This window comes from Diadema antillarum, unplaced genomic scaffold (assembly GCF_040938485.1).
Source record: "Diadema antillarum isolate AM-2024a unplaced genomic scaffold, OU_Dant_1.0 scf00000089, whole genome shotgun sequence".
NCBI lineage: Eukaryota > Metazoa > Echinodermata > Echinoidea > Diadematoida > Diadematidae > Diadema > Diadema antillarum.
The window spans coordinates 240,233-262,877 of record NW_027270978.1 but is presented as its reverse complement, the minus strand read 5'-3'; the positions used below and the strand labels follow the sequence as shown (position 1 = coordinate 262,877).

Sequence of the window (22,645 nt, the reverse complement as noted above, 5' to 3'; positions counted from 1 at the left end):
ACAAACCTGAGTATTTTCTTTCGAAGCAAAATCAATGCCATAACACAACTGCAACTCAGTCTGTGCAAGCAGCAAAGAAGTAAGGGTATTTCCTTTCATCTCAAAGTCTTTATTACTTCTCCACCCAAACGGAACTCAAATGTTGTACTCTACCTATGTGTCATTGCAATGGTTGAGATCTTACTGGGATGGTAGAAGAGCAACAGATACTTACAATAGCTGTTTCTAATTTCTATCCCCCCCCCCCCCCCCTCCCGAATTCGCAGCATAGTAAATGAGGTATGTAATGGCTTGCTGGGTGTACATTTGTGTGGATGATGTGTGTAGAATCCACGCCAGGAAAGGATCAATGATCAGCCCAGCTCTCGCTCAGAGTGAGGTTTTTTTTTTCTTCTCATTTATACTTTTTTTTTCATGAGCAAATTGGAATGAATTAGGATCGAGACTACTCCTCGCATGGAACCCACTAATTCAGGCAGTGCCAGAGCTATTTTCATTCATTACAAATAATGTTTCCCCGGAAAAAAAAAAGAAAAAAAAAGTCTGCCCTGCTCTTTTCCCTCGTTTCTGAGTGTTTTCTCAGTGTAGCAAAGTTCGGGAATGGCATGTAATACCCTGGGCTTAACTACTCAACTTTCAAGGTTAAGAAGGGCATTCTTACTATGCAAGAGAGATAGAAAGATGGAGAAAAAGATATAGATGGATAGATAGATTGATTGATAGATAGAGAGAGATGAAATTCTTTGCCTCAAAATATAATCGAGAGTAAGTTACTTTTATAGATTTTAACTGATTTATCTCTCTTCATAGCGAGATTCTAAGTGTGCAGGAGTTGAGATTTGTCTGGTAAAATATTCAAAATAGGTAATCGTAAAACTGATCTCTCAACAGTTAGCCACTGAATGAGCATAACGAGCATTCAGAATTTTCTATACCAGATGTAGTTCAGCAGACATTACTTTTTATGGCAATCTGCTCCTACTTTATAATAATTTGGGCTGATACTTGCAGACCGAGGCAAGGCAAGTTGTTATCTAATGTCACAGGCTTTAAAAAAATTATACATCTGAAATGGACTTCTATTTGTGCACCTCCTCCCAGAAGTGTTGTCAGTGATGTGTTTTTTCTGCCAAATTTAGTTGTAAAGCACATGTTTAGAACAACAGAACTGTGATGTAATTTTCGTCACCGAAGTGGCGAGAGGTTTGTCTCACCGTGCCGAGAAGAAAATCCTGGAAAATACCTTTAGTACCCATGGGTGATGAACATACGGTGTAAACAGTCCATGCAAACACTTACAGCAACACCCCAGATGTTGTCACGTCTGCATATCATGTCCCACACATCCGCGACAAAATGCATTATGGGAAGGTGTGGACGCATACACGTATGACATTTTGATAATCCTCACCACTGGAGTTATGCATAGAGGTGCCCAGTACAAATTGCTATTAAGATCATTTTCAGAAATGGTTGCAAACCAATATGGCATTGAACCCACATATATGTTTGAGGGATAAACAATTCTCTTTTGATATAAGGCTGCTGGAAGACATAAAAAAACGTTTAAATAAAATAGGGAAGGAGATTACAGGAACGCCATAGAATTATAGCTCAATCACCTGTAGACAGGCTGAAGCTGTAAGGTAATGTTAGGCCTGATGCATGTTGTTTTGATATGGAATGCTATTATATATGAAATGTGTTGAAAACAGGGAGAGCTTCCAGAATTGGGTTACTGCTGTTAATGGTGTGTTTATTAGACTGAAGCGAAATACCAAATTGAGCATCCCACGATCAGCTGCCAATCCGTGGGGTGACTGTTTTTGCTTTTGTTTTTTTCCTGAGGGGCACTCTCATCCCCCACTTCCATGACTTTTCACACAAAATATGATCGTAAGTGAATGTGAAGTGATGTGAACCTCTGTGACCCGCTGCCTGATGTGGGGGTGGTGGTCGGGGATTGATGCTGGGGACAGCTTTGGAGAGGGCATTGCCAAAATCAGAAATTCTCTGCTTTTGGATGCATGATATTAGATCCATTCAGCTGGATAAATAAATCAGCCCTCTCGTGGCTCTCCGGCTTGAGGAATGCTCCTTGAGTTTGTGTTTGCGCGAGTCAAATTCAGCCAGACATACACTGCTTCCCCTCCCCCTCCCCCATGCACTTCGTTGGTTTGATGCTTGTGCATGCGGAAGTTTGCTAGCTGGCATAAGCACCTGCAGTTGTGCATAGTAATCAAAGACATGTTGGTGGGAACTGATGTGAAGTAGGTTTAAACCATTGACAGAAATTGCGTACATCAACATTTTCCTCATGTACAAGACTTAGGTACCGTATCTCAACTGCTGCCATTATTTTTGTTTTGAGTTGATATTCTGCATCACTAGTCATAGAGTTCAGAAAGAAAAGAAACTGGGGTTTTCTTAATTTTATGTTCTTGTCTAAATCTGATTTTCCTGTCATGGAAGATTTGGAGGAACATTTTTGAGTGTTTTTGATAGAAGGGTGGACAAAGTGTTTGTTCATAGAAAATTCAAACATTACCATCCCTTAGTATGCTGAAGGTATGATGAGAAGCCTGATGCAAGTGATGTCATATTTCCAAGACAGCTCATAAGCTTTCTCTACAGGACATTATTGGTGGATGACTCATGGAAAATCATATGGCAATAAATCCCATATGTGTCTGATTGTGCAGCAAAGTTTCTGTGATTTATTGTCTTGCTACTTTGATTTCAAGATAACATTCTCCCCAGGGGGTATTCTCATATGACTTAAAAAGAATAAGTCCATCTCATCCTCCTCATTCTCCTTTTCCTCCTCCTCCTCCTCATTGTCATCATTATGGTCAACATCACCCTCATCCTTCTCATCACCATCACAACATCATCTTACCATCATCATCATCATCATCATTGTCATCTCCATCCTCATCCTCCTCTATCTCATCCTCCTGTCATTATTATCACCCTTGCTGTCATTATCACCATCGCCATCGCCAGCATCCTCATCTTCATCCTCCTCATCCAGCATCACGAGTGTTCACATGGTCTTCATCACTGCGGCATCATCGTCCTTCTCCAACAGAGGGAATCTTTAATATCAATACGCCCTATCTGATGGATTTTGTAGTATGGGTGTTCCATCAGCATGCTGTGCATGTACTCGGCTGTGTGTAAAAGCAGCGCAAGGGGATGTAATTCTCCTGTCATGAATCATACAACGCACAAGATTGAGTGAGGAGAGAACAGCCATCATTTCAGCTGTGTTACTGGCCGCAGCTTCTCGGCACCCACTTTATAGCTGCCATAAATCCCATCATTGATATTCCCATATCGCATGTAACTGCATGTTGAATTGATTGCCGAATATGCCGTGCACTTGAAAAGTGAGAAAGAAACAAAACAAAACAAAACACACCATAACTTGCATATTCCTTCAATGTAGAATTCATCTGCCGCAAGAACTCGGATTGAAGTGGAACAAAGAATATGCCTATGCATGCCTTATCGAGTGACGTGTTTTATATGCAGTTCACACCACAGCTCGGTGGCAGCTTTTGCATCACTGGGCATTTATTTTGAATGACTACAACTAAGTAGGGAGAGGGTGTAGGGCATTTTGCCATAGCTATCTACAGTTGTCTCATCATCCCTCAAGCCTGTGGGCTATATGGAAAAGATTGAGCATGGCAAGTGTTGCAGAGAGTTAAAAGCGGTCGAGGCAGTAGCAGGCAGAGCACTGCATTCACACTGACTTTGCATTTCTATAAACTACTGCAGACAAGCCAACAGAGGGATTTTCTGTAGCGTACTCCTTTAAAACTTTTCCTAGCAATGCCTTATCGTACCCCAAGTGCTCTCATAACCTCTTTTTAGCTAGTGGCTTGTGTTTACAACCCACATTTTTTTTTTTTTTTTTTTTTTTTTTGGGGGGGGGGGGGCAGGGATGGGGATGGGGGAGGAAAAAAAGAAGAAGAGAAATATCTTTAACCCAAAATGGCAGAGTCGATTCTGATGCGGTTAAGTGTACGAACTTAGCCTCCCCTGGCTTGAAGGAGGTGCCCGAGGGCGCAATACACTCGCTCCATGAATGTTCATGCATATTAGGCACCCTATTGAGAGTGCTCTGCGCCAGCAGCTGGAACCGCACTGTAGCCATTGATAGTACCTCCGCTGCTCTTGTGGCCATCGTGGCACTGTCATCTTTCATTATTCCGTACAGCACAGAATGCACTCCAGGAGCGAACTTAGCCTCGCGCATATATATCCATTAAAGTGGCATAGATTTGAGCTTGAATGTAATCAGGAACATCTGACTCAGACGTGTCGTATTATCGTCACATTGTTATACCAGTTGCTTGATCATGGCAGTAATATAAAGCTGCTGTCTCCATGCTTAATTGGCCACACTAAGTCGCCATCTTGTTTGCAGTCGACTATGTGTCAGATATGCACTTATATATAAGCAATGTTCTGGTTTACCTTTGCAAGTATTTGAGTTGAGGACATTCTTTTTTCTTTCAAAACAAGCCACTGGTTTTGAAAGTTTGAGTGAAAATACAAGAAACAATGACCACTAAATGGTGACAAGCAATGGCTTTTTCTATCATGCTAGTCTCATCCAATGTGGAAGCCATTTTGTCTCTGTGTTACACAGCGATTAATCTCATGATTCGCAGTGCCTCTCACGGAGTTGTGAAATTCACACCTTCTGGGGCAAATTGGGCCACGTTCTGGCTAGAGAATTGTTACCTCCCCCGACGCAGATCTGTGAACATACCCATCACGTCTGCATCGAGTGAAAGTTCCACCGAATCACTTATTCAGTAGTGGCTGAATCACATTTTGACTAGAGGGGATACATTATAGCCTGGTGCTATATGGGACTGGCTGTTCTATTATTCATGGGGACATAAAGGGCGGTGTGAGTTTCTCATTGGAATAGAATCCATGTGACATTCAAAATGTTATTTGATTGGGTGGGAAATGAAGATTAGATTATCTAGTAGGTACCATGTCTCAACAAAAATGATCTGTATGTTCTTTAATTGCATGGATTTATGAACATTGTGATTCTGTTTACAATTTCAAAATCAGTTCTGGTTCTAATTATTTTTTTCTCTGCTTGTGTAAATGGTCAAAGAATGATGTTGTTTCAACATTGAAATTTTTGTGTGATTTTTGTTTTTGTATGCATGCATAGAGATCTTATGGTATTATGCATTTCTGAGAACTGAATATCATTATTATCATTATTCAAGTAGGAAGCTGGGAAGCAATGCTAAGGAATGTAATGTCGTGCTTTAAACAAATTTCCAAAGTGCTACACTGGAAATTTCAAGCAATATGATTGATGGATTAAAAGCAACAATGTCAATTGGTGTGTCTTTTGATTAAAACTTTTGCTGTTTTTGTATCAAAGCTTTTGTGATTTTATTATTGTTAATGAAAAATTCTCCTTCATTTTAGCCCTTATAGTATTCACACTTAATTGTTTATTTTGGTTGCAGAATATGTGAAAGCCTTTTAAATGACAAATTTGCAACTTTTACATTGCCCCTGTTCTTTCAATGAGATCTATATTTATGTTTATTTTGTTCCTGTGTCTCCCTCTCAGATGGTCTGAACCCTGCGACAGCATCCTGCAAATTCCGGATGATCATGGTGACCCACGACATGTTGTTTAGCAGTGTGACAGTCCAGGTTGAGAACATGCAGTCCAACGAGTTCCTGTCCCCAAAGCTGATCCAGTTCATCGAGGCCCTTGCGGCTATCATCCCGGCCAACCAGGACCTTGTTTACCTCTTCAGCATCAAGGACGAGGACACGGCGATCCTGAACATCACGTTTGCGGCGCAGCGTCCCGACGGCTCCTTCTTCAGCTCCCAGTACCTCCAGGAGAGGGTGTACCTGAAGCGAAGCCAACTCTCGCAGGCGCTCGGCGCCACCGTGCTGCCGTTCGGTGACAACCTCTGCCTGAACGAGGTATGCAGCGATTTCTACCACTGCATTGCCCCACTCACGTTCTGGACGCCGGGTGGGTTCATCGCCACGACGTCGGTGATCTTCCGCTCCATCCACCCAGAGACCATCTACAAGTGCGACTGTCCTCCAGGATTTACTGGAAACTACTGCATGACGGAGATCAACTTCTGCTACTCCAACCCGTGTGCCAATGGCGGAGTTTGCGTCCAGAAAGAGGCCGGATACACTTGCTTGTGCCAGGAGGGGTTCATAGGTAAGGAATATTGTAATATCTATGTCATTCCAGTGGATACAGGAAATCTTAGCTGCTGGAAAATCCAAGCTGCTTGTCAACGTGATAAAGTAGATACTGGTTTCCCTAATTATATCAGACATGAACACGCTTAGATGACAAGATCTGACCTTCAGTCTGTTGAATACTGGTCTTCTGGGGTTAAATACTAACTAGGACCTCTTGATGCTGATGTAACAGGTGCTTTGTTCCTCTTTGGCAAACCTACTTGGACTCTCACAGTTGTTTATGAAACAGGAGACTGAATTGCCAATGTTTGTATGATCAGCAGGAATTAGCCAAAAGTACAAAAACAACTGAGGGTCAGCGGAAAGGAATCATTTCGTTGTTGCAGTGAAAGTTAGCATAATGTGCTGTTGTTCATAATCAGTAGAAGAACATTCTACTTCAATTTCTTGGCCTCAATTTTACTGATTTCCAAGATATAAAATCATTCCACGTACAACCACCTTGAGACAGTTCTGGAAGCTTGTGATACGAAAGGGTAAGGTCACTGACTGACAGGAATTCAAATGACACCAGTTCATTTCATCTTTACATTCTGTTCTTTTCTGTGTGGCGTGAATGAAGTCGCAGATCAGATGTCTTTCACCAAACATTCTCTGAGATATTTTCAGTAGTTGTTTGAGTTCGTTCCACGGAGGAATATTAGCGGAGGATGCTCAGCATTCTTACCTATATACGTGCATTGCTGTAGGCTTGACGAAATGCTAATTGGTCATTCAATTTTAATCAATTTAAGTCACCCTGCTCCAGTGGTCACTTTCTCAACCCCTCCCCTCCTCCCCCCTCACCCCCCCCCCCCCTCATCCCATCCCCTAAGCATCTGTACATTGGGTAAGACAACAATAAATCACCAACAGGTCCGGGGGAAAAACGTGACGCACCCATTCACTTAACAAATCGTGCCTCGTGGCTGGAAAACTGCTCGCACTAGAGCGCATCCAACCCAAAACCTAGGCTCTGTGGAGCCACGTTCACATCAGATATGCGAATGCCCACAACCACTGTGAGCAACTCGCCTGCCATGTTAATTTCTCAGGCCCGTGCCTGGCGTAACAATATTTGCCATTGATGCTGGCGAGTGATGCATTCTCCGTATGCTCAAGTTCGGGCTTAATGAGTACTTGATCATCGGGGGAGTGCAATGTCAATGGGCTGATCACAGATTAAGTGTCATTACCGATTAAAGTGCAGTACAAGGTGGGGTAGTGATCCATTATATTCTGCACCACAATCGCAAGTCTATGAAGTTTGGGGGAAAAAAGGGAGACCTTTTGAACTTTGTAATGGTTGTATCTGCTGCAACATGAAGAATTCGTTATTCCCAATGTGGGTGCAAGAATTTTTGCGTTCTCATGTAGATGAGGACTTCAAACAAGTCCACATCATTGATGTGTCAATATAGATGTATCGAGTAGTTTGCCAGCGAAGATTTGATGTCTGTACAATGCCTAGGCCATGGAGTGTATAGTCAGTATGTCAGTACGCTGGTTTGTAAGGATCCATTATGTGAGGAACAGTCCTAATAACCTGTAATAGTGCTTGACACCACGGTGAATGGGTGATGAAGTAATTTGTCAAGCCTTTGAGGGCGACGAAACCGTACAAGAGCAAATGGACCGTAAAACTGCAGTTACTGGCTCCGAATCTTGTTTCCTCATGATCTACATAATGCAGTGTTTGCCATATGTTTGCCTGAATTTTGATGGCTCTGATAAAATACTTTGTCCTGTATAGATGAGAGTTAAGCGTGAGGCTGGCATCTTTATATGAAATGCTTGTGTACCTTCTTGACAGCATGGCTAATTGTAGAAAATTTTTTTTTAACCTCTGTCTAAAAATTCTTGTCATCATTTTTTATTGGTTGATTGAAGAACCACAAGGAACATGTGCTGTCAGTGCCAATGAAGTGGTTTCCAAGAAAATTAATGGTTATACTAGGAATCTGTAATAGAAAATGTAGTCCTGCTCAAAGGTACCAATATATCAGTGGCATGCAAGCCTCTACATGCACTTGAAAATCAATACTTCCCATGCACTGTCTCCCTCTCTGCCAAGCAGATTTTTAATTCCTGATCTTTATTGCCTCCTTTCACATTCCCACAAAATATTTGTCATAATCTAGCTTATTTTTTTATATCTGACTCTTGCATTCATTTCAGCTCTTTGAAAAATTATTAAATAAATTTTGTGATTAAAAAACAAAGAGAATGCTAAGGAAAGAATGTGTCTATGTGTTTTAGCATTTTGAAATGTGAAGACTCAAATTGAGTGTGCCAGATTCAGAGCGCACTATTCCCCAGGATGGATTATCAGGCAGTCTGAACAGAGCCCCCATCCCACCCTGCGCCCTCGTAAATGGATTTGATCGCTTGCTGCGGCAGTCAAATGCAATAAACAAGTCCCCAGCCCATCGCAAATCACACGAATAAAACGGATTGGAAGTCACGCCATCAGCAAGCGAGGGCATCCTCCTCCTCGTGTAATATTTTCTCCGCCATTCCCTGATCTATCTGATTCTCGTAGTTGGCTGCCAGCTGAATCCTGAATGAAATGCAATGAGACCAATGAGAGTGATCGAAAGTGCACTGAAAGTGCCATTCAAAGGTTTAAATATATAAAGAGGACAGTAGGTGGTTGCATCGTGCCAAAAGTTATGAAAGATTCATCAATTTTCTTTACTTTTCTCTTTGCTTTAAATCAATGATTCTCCAGTTTGAATCACCTGTGATAAGTGATTGTTGGTGTCATAACATGTTCAGCATTGAAACATATGTGAAATTTGCATAATTTTCAGTTTTTCTCATTTACTATCCCTCTACCATTATCCCACATGTTTCTAAAAGTTTCATAGACATCATGAAGAAAATGCCAGGTTTAGCATGCAAAGGGCTAAGAGTAAATAATGATTGAGATATGTTTATTCAATATTGTCACACCCAATGATTACTTGGAGTGGCATATTTTAGGAAACAGCTAAAACAGCTATATGGTAGCACATTTTATAAACTCATGTAAACATTGTTTGTAGCTTTTAATGTATATTTATGTACAAACATATGTAATGTACACATATATATATATATATATATATATATATATATATATAATAAAAACCTAATATATATATGTGCACATATAATGTTTCTGTGCTACGTTAATTTAATGTATATTTATGTACAAACATATGTCATGTGCATATATATATATATATATATATATATATATATATATACATACATGTATTCAGGCAGCTGAAGAAGCTGCATATAGTGTGTTCCATCAGTAGATTTCCACAGTTGTTTACAGTGAGTACAGTGAGTAAACAGCTCTGATTATATTACTGTTTCTGTGCTATGTTAATTTTTCTACGGCCTTCAATCAGAGACATAGGTCAGGACTTATACCAGTGTCTTAACTTGCAGCAAAAATGCAAAAGTTTTGAGAAGCTCATGTCAAGATTTCCCTGTGGATAAGGGATTTGCCCTGATAGCTGAAGGATTAATCAAAAAAGACTTCCAGAGAGGAGGAGGCATATTCTATGGATATTATCAACCCAAATCCTGGGAAATATTGACTGAAGTAAAATCCTCATCCCCCCCCCCCCCCCCCGATATTGATTGTGGCTGGATCATACACAATATTGGATTGGGAGGGATACGTATGCATATCACAGGGATGGGGATTAGATACCAATTGGATATTATAGGTCTGGTGTGTGTGTGCCGACGGTTTCCCAGCGGTAGCCAATCTTCATATTGATTTTGTGTGAGGCCCCAGTTCAGTTTTCACCTAAAACCTGCAACGAAGTCGACTGCATGGCATAAAAGCCAGTAGAGATGATGACAGCCCTGCATAACCTTTCAAGAAAACAAACAAGGTCTTGTTTTTATTTTTGTTTTAGTTGTATTTCTAAGTTGATGTGCCTGAACATAATAATTAAAAAGATTATATGAATGACAAATGAGTATGACATTTCTAAATCACAATGTTGTGAACTATGCCCTGGCACTAAACATTAAATAATGACGTAAAGATAGATTTATTGTTTATGCACTTGAGTTTCATTTCCTTTCCCCATACATCACATGGAAAGCTAAGATTAGAAGAAACCATACAACATCTATTGTATGCTTACAGGAAAAGGAAGTCCAGTCACTGCTACAGATATTGGGGGAACAAGCATGTGAAACCAGCCATTAGTACTAACTTTAAGATACAAGAGTTTACTTTAAATGGAATATATTCCATTAACAACAACAAAAACCATGTATGTTACTACATACTATGTCAGAAATTAACCCATTGAAGACCATTTAGTTTTGTCTTGGGTTACATTGCCCATACAGGATGAACATTTTATCAGGTTTACTTGTGGCAAGTTCTTCAAGGGTTAAACAGTCTTAAAGTGCTCATTTGAGTCACTTGCTATGATTTAACACCGTCAAGTTATCAATGGCAGGAAATCCTGAGCAGCCTCCACGCACGACTCTTGAATACATTTATAACTCCATCCAGTGGACTGGAGGGAAATTGTCAAAATACACACAGTTTGTATTTTCTTATGAAGTCCAGCCAAGGTATTTAAGGGGTGATTGACACAGGGTTTGTGAAAGGGACGTGTCTGGCTTACATGCCAACATACAAATAGCCCGCTGTCGGACCCTTCGAGTGAACCCACACTCCAGAAGACCAGCAGGGAGCCCTCTTTGACCCCGTCTAACCGCGTTGGAGAGCGTCGGACCTCATGCTGTTCCACACGCTGTTCCACACGTAGATTGCACTCCATCCTCGCGTAGTTGGAAATAAGTGACTCATCATCCATACAGTGTGTACTTGTATGTTAGTTGTAGGAATGCAAGAGCATCTGAAAGTGAGAAGAGAGGTTTGATATGTTCTTTCAGGGGTTTGCGAACGCACAGACGTGCTATCTTGCACAAAGCTAAGTGATTGCTTTTTCTCAGCAAGTACTTTTATCAGCACCTGATGATATGAGAGCTCTAGGTCTTTGTAGACTGTTTTGCCCAAACATTCTCAATCATATTAAAATTTGCAAGAAAATATGGATGTACTTTTTTCACCCTTGAATGTTTATGTTTCCTTCATGTTCAATTCCAGCCTTCAGTGCCTATGGAGCTATGTATTTTACATTGAAAAAAGAGCATGCTATCCATATGGCTTTGGATTACTATGTAATACAATTTTTCACATTAGATGCAAAATCATAGTTTAATATGAAATTCAACATGAAAAACTCAACAGCCTAAATTCATGAAGGCAGTTCAAATTAATCCTGTTGCTGCTTTTATTTACAGTAGTCCATTGACAACAACAAATATGAAATTTGTTTACCTTGTATGTGGATAACTCTTTTCTTTTCCCTCATTATGGAGCACAGAGGCAGTTTGATCTCAAATTTGAAGTGAGCAATTAACCTTTCTTGATAGCTGTTTATTCCTTGTTGCATGTGGCAGTCTTGCCTTTGGTGATGATAAGGTTAATCTATGGGCAAGCTGTACTCTATACAAGTATGAATTGCCTACTGCAGGGAAAGTAAAGGGGAAAGTAATGCAGGTTATGGCAGAGATGGCTCTCTCTCAGTTAATGGTTGAAAATCATGTCATGGCTGCAAAAACATATTTAAAGGGATGGTACAGTTTTGGTTGAGATGGGGCTTCAGGTTTCCAACGTTTTTTGATGATGATTTTGTGAGATAAGGAGAAACCTCTTATGAAATAATGAAAGTTTATTTGATGACAATCAGTTTTGAAATGGCTGAGATATAAAGAAAAAAAACCCAAAGTAAAACAAAGTAATTCTAATAAGGGGTGGGTCTCACCTTTTATTAGAAATGCTTTGTTTTGGATATCAATCAGCCATTTTACAGCCAATTTTCATCAAATAAACTTTGAATTTCTCTAAGAATTGTATGCTCTGTAACATTTCATGAAGTGGTTTCTAGGTATCTCGCAAAATGTTAAAACCTGAATCTTCACCTCAACCAATACCAGGCCATCCCTGTAAAGGGGAAAGGCTGAGTCTGATTAGAAGACTAGGCAGTCTTCATTGGCGCTGGGACATGGTTGTGTCATGTTTCGGGGAAGGAACGAGACGGGCCCAGCGTGAGATACGGCAATATTGGAAAGGGGATCCCAGGCAGAAGTGCGGGCCAGAGTTCGGGGCGATGGGGAGCGAGCGAGCGAGTGAGTGAGTGCTTGTAGGTCTGGGGTGTCATTTAGCCGAGAGAGAGAGAGATGTCTCATGCAGTTTTTGAAGCCATCATCCGTGATGTCGGGGCAGTTTGTCCCTTGTGGATTATTGCCTCCGTGCCTGCTGGGAAGGACATTCCATCGGTTTTGGATCAGTCGCATTTTGCCGCCGCAAGTGCAGTTATTGGGGGAGAATCTGAGAGGGATTTTAACATTTCTGTGGCAATCGTGAACTCAACATTCTAATAATAAAGAAACTTGTGCCATTTTAATGACTGTACTGTAGTATGAACAGTTGTTGCTTAAACTAATGATATTGAGTCAGAAAGCTACATACCAATATTCAGAGAAATCGAAAATTTCATTTGCCAATATTCCCATTTATAAAACAATTTCTAAGCACTCCAAAAGAATCATAGGGTGAATGCTGGTTGAAAAATGTTTCCATCAAAGATCACACTGATCTTTCTTATAGTTCCTCATGGTAGTAGCTTGCTTTGAATGTGTTTTTTTTTTCAAATATACTTATAGATGTTTTAGTATATCAATCTTCTTACAAATCACATTTTGTCTTGCAAGGGTGTGTAGTAGATGCTTGGAAACATTGGTAAGTTCTCAGTGAGGAGCTGTCCCAATATGATTATATTCTGATTTTTTTTTTTTGTCTCTGTTTGCGATTGATTGCATAACAATGTAGGCAACTGTGGTACTTGAGCTGAGGAAAACTTTCCTTGACGACATCAAGCAAGGGGAAAATGCCAGACTTAGTTCTGTTTGAATGTTGTGCTAAATATGTATTTACATGAAAGACGGGGAATTGGGAATAAGATTGTTCCCCCCCCCCCACAAAAAAAAGAAGATTTTCTCACATTATGAAGAAGTTGCATGATTGTTGTGTATATTGAGTGTTGTATTCAATGAAATATACATAATATGTATTTACCTACATTTTTGCAGAAGCTGCTTCAGTTGACTTCACAGAGCTCTTTATAGTAGCCTTAAAAAAAGATAGATTACTAAAAAATAGGTGCATTCCAGCAGTGGAATGTAGAATTTCTTTTTGTATCTATGAGCAAAAAGTGCGGTGCAGAGAAAATAGAAATAGTTCCTATTCTCAGCATGAAGTCTGTGAGATTTTGTTTGCACATAAAGCCTTAGAAGTGTGCTGCTTTCCTTTTACAGCACAGAAAACACGAGGCCATTTTGCGTCCGCACCAAAATGCCCCCACTGTCTGTAATTTTATCCGCCATGCCCTCAAAGTGCACATTTTTATTTTTTTTTCTTCCTTTCTTCAATGGATCTCTAAAACATGGCCATTTTTTCTATTTCCTTTACCCTTGTTGAATGGCACTTGAGAATTGTTCTTCAGCTTCACTTGCTTATCTACCCTCCTCACCCCGTCATTCCCCCGCTACTCTATTTGGGTGTCATCGTGATAAAGAAAAGGGAAACAGAGGCAACCCGCTGGTTTAGCGAGGGTCTCTAATAAGTTCAAACTCCATTATATTGCCACTTTTTCTCACTTGATTTTTTTTTCCGCTCCCAGTACCATTTCATGAGGTGTAAACACTGGGTTGAAAAGGGGATTTTAAGAATGTGGGGATATTTGGCCAGTTGGCTGTGATTTGTAACACGCCAGGCTTGCTCAGCTCCAAGCGAGATGTGATTGACTCGCAGGTCATGTGCGCCATGTTTGTCGTGCCCAGTCTGATTTTTTTGAGCGCGTGTATAATCCTCCGATTCCAAGAATGTGGGTCTCGTAGGGTTTCATGGGAACAATGCCATGTACTGCCACATTTGAAATCGAAAGATGTGGAATGGTTGTTTTCCATTGGCATTCCATTATTGTCAGAAATCATTGGTAAAATGAAAGGAAAGTTACCCACAGACGAAGAGTATTCAAACATCCATTTAGGTATTTATGTTGAGATTTAATCCTGCCAGAGATGACATTAATCACACATATTTGTTTGACTGTGTCTTACATCTTATCTTACATCTCATTGGTATCATTTTCCCTCTTTCTGTTTTGGTAAGATCTAGAAAAATGATACAGTTATAAGTTCATGCTGCTCACTTTGTTTTCTTTTAATCTACATATTAATATACTACAGAAATAAAAGGAAAATGTTTGTTTGAATTGGGAGACTTGTTATTTTTTCATTAGTAATTTTCTTCGTCCATGGGGGAGGTAGAAATCAATGGACATAATATAATCAGTTCACTTATGAGGAAGTGTTGTGCATGAAGTAACTATATTCTTGGTATAGACTCCCACCTCCCAAGCCATTCCCAATCAGCTGGAGGCAATCAAGCTTGTGATGAGCTAGCTCTGCAGGGGTCGCCACTTTTTAGGGGGCTTTCAGACATGCGAAGAACTCATCTGTTAACGTGTTTAGAAATATCTACACTGTATTTCTTATGCTTATTGATCCATTTTGTATTTTTTGCAAAGTCTTGAGTGCAGACTAGAATCACTTTTTGTTTTGTTTTGTTTGTTTTTTTCAAATGCATTTCCGAAATCCAAATGGCATGTTGTGGTTTGCAAGAGCTTTCAAATTGAGTTTTTGCATAATTCGAGGAGAGCATTTACTGTCTTGAGTGGTTTTTGACTTCTTATAGCACATTTGATTGGGGAAAGCCTAGCTTAGTCTTTATTCACTTCTACGATAAACCATGCATTCCTTTGGTTTTCCTCCAATGACATTTATATGTATGTTTGTACTCTTTGGTGCATGCATTCTAGGAGCTCATGGTTTGATTAACAGTTCATGCCATGCGTAGCCTAGCTGATGTACTGAGTGTCATTTGTAGTTTGCGGTCAATGGGAGACTCAACATATCTGCAAATTTTGTACAAAACTCTACGTGTTCTACAAATGTGATATGACAAATGAGGTATGATGTACAGCTGTAAGTCTGAAACTTCTCCTCCACTTTGCCCATGCTGCTCATACTGCGCCGCCGTAGGGTAGAGAGCTCCAGTGCGTTTTCCCTAACCCTGCAAAAGTCCCCCCAATCCTCTTGCTTCGGCTGTATCTTCTTGAATGTTCTCTGGCACTTCAAGCAGCTAGCTCATCCATAAATTAAGCCAGAAGGTACTCTACCTTCTTCTGTGTCCCCCTCCTCCCTTCTTCCTCCCAAACCTCTCTCCCCCCCCCCCCCCAGCCGCAATGTGATGCTTGAAGTCCTGCCCTCCAGATACGTGCACATTTGTATCCCTACGTGACATGTGAGCTGAGGTTGAGAAGTAGGGCGTAACTCCCGTGTCTGACTTTTTGGACCAATTCCTCTTCACGCGATCATGTTTTTCAGAGCCCGATGCATGCTTATTGACATACTATATGTTTTTTAAGTTGTTGCAAAGGAAGCACCAGTATCTGATGTCCCGAACTGGAACAGAATTGAACGAAGAAATGGAGCGGCTACTTTCAAAGCTCCATGCGACTTTTATGAATGTGTAGAAGAGGGATAACACTGTAGGGAATTCAAAGTTGTGTTTTTACTACATGAGACATTTGTGGAAAGACAATAAAATGTGGGCAAAAAGTGAAGCCACTCTAATGAAAAGGTGGGATAAACTCGGATGAAGGGGAAACATGGCGTTGGAGACGGTCGATCGATAGATGGCGGCCAGCATTAAAGGAAATCACAAAAGTGACCACAACTGCAGACCAGTGTGAGATTCTATGGATACTCTGCAAATATGAAATCTTCATCCACAGTAGCAGTTAATTAAAAGCTTCTGTGAATATTTTTGTTGCCATAATTTGTTGTGATTTGCAGCTCTGCAGAACCACATAATCTCAGCCTCTGTATAGTATTACAGGAACATAAAATGAATAGTTGCCAACTGATGAGTGTTCATTGGGAAACCGTACACCTCATCTGCCAAGATAAACATAGCTAATGGCCCGAATTCACGAAGGTGGTCTAAATTTAAACCATGGTTTATGTATATCTCTTCTGCGTAGATATGATTGACAAATTGCGTACGCTAACAGGCATCCAGTAAAAAAATGTGCATTGATGCGCGCATGTATTGGTACGTCTATTTAACGCTTATTTTAGACCATGGTCTAAATTTGTACCATAGTCTAAGTTTAAACCACCTTCGTAAATTCGGGCCAATGTGTATTCTCTAATTAACAAACTTCAGTGAAAAAAGAGGCTTTGCTGAATGTTTCCTCTTGGTGAATGAAGCACAGCATTTACATTAGATTTTATGTAATTATTGAATCAATGGCAAGACTTTGTCACAGCTGTGTCACAGCAACAAGAAAAAGTAAGGCCATTGTATGCCTGAAAGATGCATGGTTCTTAAGTATCTTGATTAATTCATACTTGATTAATGTGTAACTTTCTATTCAGAAGTACAGATTTGTAAAGTACCATGATTTTAGAAGGTTTTTGTTGCCTATAGGTTGTTGAAATTTTATATCTTACACCAGATTACCTAAAAATTTGCTATCAAAAGAAAAATGCATTTGAAAGAGCATATATGTGTTCCTCAAGATTTAAAGTGTAATGTGTGACTTAATACCTTTCAAATACTAATAGGTCTCATCTCACTTATGCCCATTGACTGCATTGAAGAAAAAGAAAAAAAAGGTGCCAAGTTATGCATTCATTTGCAGGAAAAGGAAGTCACTCTTGTGTGAGAAGAACAACTCAGCCACCTAGACTTTTTTCATTGTGGGCCCAATACCAAATTGTGCCTTGTTTGAACTAGAGTAAGAGGACGACAATGTATACAGTATTTCAAGGGGATATGTCAAGTGACTGTGTTGATTAAATATTTGAAATGTAATTAGGACAAGGTCACAAGAGTAATGCTGCACAAATTGAAATGCAAACTTACAATGGCAATGCTTTTTAATTCCACAATGCATACCATGTATTTTATTTAAATACCCACAAGCATGTCTGTGGTGCATAGAATAGAACAGTGATTTGTGTTGATTTTACAACTTTGCTAGTTTTGTATATAACAGGGACTTAAATGTTGTCAAGACTTATGACTCACATGAATATGTTGTTCTTTAAAGTTCAATTCAGTTCAATTCATTTCAATTCAATTCATATGATCTTATTTCCATATATAAAGCAATCCAAGGTATACACTTACATGAATAAAAAATTCAAATCACACAAATTACAATGATACATATACTGTCACAGTAATTTCATCTTTATATTTCTATGAATGAACTAAGTAAGCAATTTCAATTGTATTGTTTAACTGTATATAATGGACAAGAGAAATCCACAGGAATAGCAAAGCTTGTAAATTTTGTGAATTATTTTGGAAGATAAGAAAGGGCATCTCAAGATCAGTCAGAAACATCTATCTGAATGTTTGAGGTTCAAGACCTCGATATTTTTCAGGGTCCATTGTATCTGTCACCTAAAATTGCCTGTATGTGCTCAATCACTTACAAATAGTTTCTGTATCAATCTGGCTAATGCCTCTCGCCAATGTGTGATTACTACCCAGAATATACCATGCAAAGAATTGCAGAAATGTGGAAAGAGACGCAGAAAATGGGCAAGCATCAATAGCTCTCGCAAAGTTCGACCATTCATTTTTCAGAGCCCTGCACCGGGGGCTACTGTAAAGAATTTGTTTTCGTCCAGGAATAACATGAATTGGAAAGGGGGGGGGAACAGGCAGAGAAGAAGAAGGAAAGTGCCGGGAGAATGGAGGATCAGCCTTTCTTCGGACTGAAATTTGAGAGAGGGATATTTGTGCTGGGATTGCAAGAGGTTTGCAAGAATAATACTCTACTTGGGCGAGGTGTGATAACAGTCATCAGAGACACGGCAAAGGACTACCACAGAAATGAGAATGAGAGAAAGAGACAGAGAGAAATGAAGAATAAGAGCTAGCGACACCCCTCCCCCCCCCCCAAAAAAAAAAAAAAAGAAAAAAAAATCCATTACCAAGTGCTTGGAATCTCATTAGTGAGAAAATGTTCGCAGAATGACCTATGCAGAATTCTGCAGAAGTTCATTGGAAAACTTTGTGAGAGAGAGAGAGAGGGTTAACAGATCAGGTAGTATTGCCATTTTTAGTGTATATTCTAGATCTCTCTTAAAAAAACACAGAATAGAAATGCTAAAATGTAAAAGATCTTTAGGTAATAAATCCATAACATATCTTCAAGGCCTCAATTTCAAAATGTTTCATTGTCTTGTGAAATTGATCTTACATGACTGAAAGTATGATGTATACTACATTGATACTGCACCTATGACATCATGAATAAATGATTACCCAACTTGTGTAATGATAAATTCATCAGATCATCTGCGTAATTTCCTCAAATGATTGTCAGAGATTTGCCAATTCATCAAACAGTTGATGATCTGCATTGAAACAGGGAAAGTTTTTGCATTATCGACAAAAGCGATACTTGAGCTGTCGCATCCTCCGGATGATAAATTTGACATGAAGTGAGAAGTATGGTTTGAAAATCATGGGTGTGGCTCTTGGAGGACATGGACCACCAACATAACAATTATCTTGTCATTCCTCTTTGGCTTTCTGCAGATTAATCCCTTCAGAACCATGGCCTTCAAGTATCTTATTGCTCTAACACATGGTAGTCACACCTTTGAGCTGTGGAAGGCTTAACTCACTGTCACTTCCTTTCACCTTCCAATTAGCCTGATGAGAATCTGATTGCCTCGCACGTGGTGGGTCGTTCATGGGGGGAGAAACTTCGATGGCAGTGTCAGAATTGCCGTGCCGACCAGATGGTTCGGGCGGGGAAACTGATGGAGGACGCTGTCAAACTTAATGTAGAAGAGAGACTTTGATGAGTCTTGTTAAGGATTTGCTCCGTCACCATCTCCACAAGATTTGAGTACCATATTGTTTTTTTTTTTTTTTGGTGGATGGGTTTATTTCAACCTGTTTCGATCAACAGATTGTTTCTCTGGAGAATTTGTTGGTCGTTCTTTTCTTCCCATCATTCCATTTCAAGAATGTTCCTTTAAGGAAGAGCCATGTTTTTATCTCGTAAATACGTATGTACATGAGAAGGGGATGCTTTCTACATCTTTTAAGCCCTTGCGCCTAATGAGACTCATGAACTACTTTGGGATTATATACACTGGGAAACATACATCACTAATGTTACTATAATTATTATTTTGTCAACTGACCTTGATATGTTACCTGAACAAAGCATGTGTAGTTAACTGTTGAGGCCTATACTTGGCTGTATTCAGTCTAAAGTTGAATATGGATCGTTGTTGAACAAAATCAGACTGTCTTCTATGGGTTAGCGGCATAGACTCTTGCTTAAATGGAGTCCAAAATATGCTTCTTTGAAAAGTGGCACAAATGTTTTGAAGCTTGACAAAATAAGAGTCAGTCATAGACATTCTAAGGAGAGCCTGAATGCTGTTGTGCAAGTAAAAGAAAAAAAAATAATCCCAGTGCTGTAGAGGTCAACCTTTTTATACAAATTGAATGCAGAGCCTTTATGTCCCAGATGTTAATAATTTGCCACCATGAATATTTTCTTCCCAATAGTGGTTGACAAATGAATGGTTCTGGAAAAGTAAACAGAATTGAAAATGAAAATATGAAAAGGGCATGGTGTGGAATGGAGGTATTTATCCCACTAAAAAGCAGGGAGGGAGTCTAAAATATCTAGTAACTGCCCTGTTTTGAATGGTGACTGCCCTTGCCCCCTCCCCCCCCCCCAAAAAAAAAAGAAGAAGTTTGAACCCTTCTCCAAAAGTGCATCTGAAGAGATCAGCTGCCTGTGAGAAATCAAATTCTAATTGGTCGCGCTGTTAGCTGACCTTTGCCGCCTTCCTCACAGAGGGCACTGTGTAAACTTGGAGCTCTCCCGTTTCCACGGTAATGCCATCGTTGGCATAATTTCCAACTCACCTGTCCCCATTCATTGGAATGCAATCTTTACTTTCTGATCCTTGAGAGAAAAGGAGAGCCAGTAATTGAAAATTAAGAGATGCTCTCATCTGCAAGTTTCCAAAATAATTTTCAGAATTATGAGGAATGTTTGTTTTGATTGTTTGATTGATTGATAAATGGTACATTAAAAAAACAAAAAAAAAACCATGTAAAATAATAGCCAAAAGGATAAATTATAATGCATTACATTTAAAAACATAATTATAAAACAACAACATACATGTAGCTATGTACAGTTTCAGCAGTGACAAGTAATGTTAACATAAACATTACAATTGTGCAGCTTGTAATTTTAAAAAAATTAAGCTTTTCTTTCAAAGTAGAGAATGGAAAAGGAGCTTGTATATCGCTGAGAAAGAAACACAAAGGAACAAGCATCTTGAAAGTAGATTATGAGTCCTCATAATCAGTCAGCGTTTTAGATATAGTGAATGACATGTAAAAGTGTTCTCTGATTCTTATTGGGACCTTTAATGTAGAAAGGTAAAGGGACTTGCACATGGTGGAGAAAATTAGGTGAAGGAGTGACCATTCTGAATATGGACCAGTAATTATGAGAATGTGATTTTATATCTTGTGTGGAATAGTGTGTAAATGTGAGCCATGATATTTGGTGGGTAAGATTTTGATTGTTCGTTTGTTAATGTAGCAAGGAAAAGAGACTTTCGGGTATGTATAAAAGAAAAACATATAAAAAACAGAGGGCAACCATCTTGAAAATAAGTGAGTACTTTTAATGCCTTGATCTTGTGATGCAATAAATAGTGCATGAATGTGTGCTATGACTTTGGTTAATATATCACCATCTCTGATATGAGTCAGGTTGTAAATATATAGAATGAAGCACTGGTGCTTAAAGTCATTTAAATTTGATTTATTCAAGCCGCAATCTTAGATGAGGAGGAGGAGGACATACACTCATTGATGAATTGCTTTTGCATTCAGTTAATGAGTAGGGAACATAAATTTCTAACCAAGGAGAAGACAAGACAGGACAATGCTATTACAAGCCCTCCAAAGTCTAACAGCATTTAAAGGGATGGTATAGTATTGGTTAAGACTGGGATTCAGCTTTTAACTTTTTTGTGAGATGCTCAGAAACCACTTTATGAAATATCTAAGAGCATACAATTCTAGGAGGAATTCAAAGTTTCATTTGATAAAAATCAGTTTTGAAATGGCCGAGATTTCCAAAAACAAAGTAAAAACAAAGCGATCCTTATCTCGGCCATTTTAAAACCATTTTCATCAAATAAAGTTTTAATTCCTTTTATATCTTATATGCTCTTTCATATTCCATACGACATTCATCTAAAAAAAAAAAAATTGTCATAAAAAAAAAGTTGGGAACTTGAAGCCCCATCTCAACTGAAACGGTGTACCACCCCTTTAAGGAACAGACCGCACCACTCATGTTAGAATGACATCAATTTGGGTTCATGTTTGTGTGCTCTTTCGTGGCAACACAAATGTGGGGAACAATTTATATTGCTCTGTGTTACTGAACCGTCACAATATTTATTGAATTTACGCTTAGGAAATGGAGGAGCAAGGGAATTTGGAAGTGTGCAAATCAACATTTGCTTGGTACAAACTTGTCTCGAGCTTTTTTTTTTTTTCTTCTTTTTTTTTAGAGGCAGACTCTGGCTTTCTATGTTCTTGAGTCATGCTTCGCACATTGATGGGGAGCTGTGCTCGTCTTCACTGAGGCGTGAGGAAATGGTAGTCAACAAATCACGCCATTTCCGCTGCCCTGCACACTGTGAATTCCCTGCATGTGATTTGTTTCATTTGAAGAATTTGACAGGTCCTTCAGATTGAGATAATAACAACAGAAGAAGAAGATGAAGAAGAGAATAAAAAGACCCAGAGGACCAAATCCTCTTTGCTCCTCAACTTTCCCAAGCTGCCCCGCCTCCTCATCTTACCAACCTTGGCAGACACGCTTTCGTTGCAGGAGAGGTTCTTCTCATCCGCGACAATGCAGAGTTTCTTACGAATTCTCCGTCAAGGCTCGCGCTTGGCCTCCACCGATCAATAAAATCAATGTGGAGTATGTAGGAGTGGTGGCTCGAAGATTGCTTGTCATTTTTTTCTTTCTTTTTTTATGACCAATACTTCCATCTCCCACATATTTAGGTCCATTTGGAGGATGCTTCTTCCAGAATGCTGATTGCCTCATGAAGTGTAGAACAAAAC

At 39.5% G+C, this 22,645-nt stretch overlaps 1 protein-coding gene across 1 annotated transcript in view; it reads left to right on the top strand.

Moving 5' to 3' along the window:
• Positions 1–22,645, top strand: part of LOC139718140 (cadherin EGF LAG seven-pass G-type receptor 2-like) — a 168,677-nt gene that overhangs the window by 66,507 nt on the left and 79,525 nt on the right. The window contains exon 3 of the mRNA XM_071629623.1: positions 5,624–6,244. Coding sequence (XP_071485724.1) covers positions 5,624–6,244 — 621 coding nt within the window. The remainder of the gene's footprint in view (positions 1–5,623; positions 6,245–22,645) is intronic.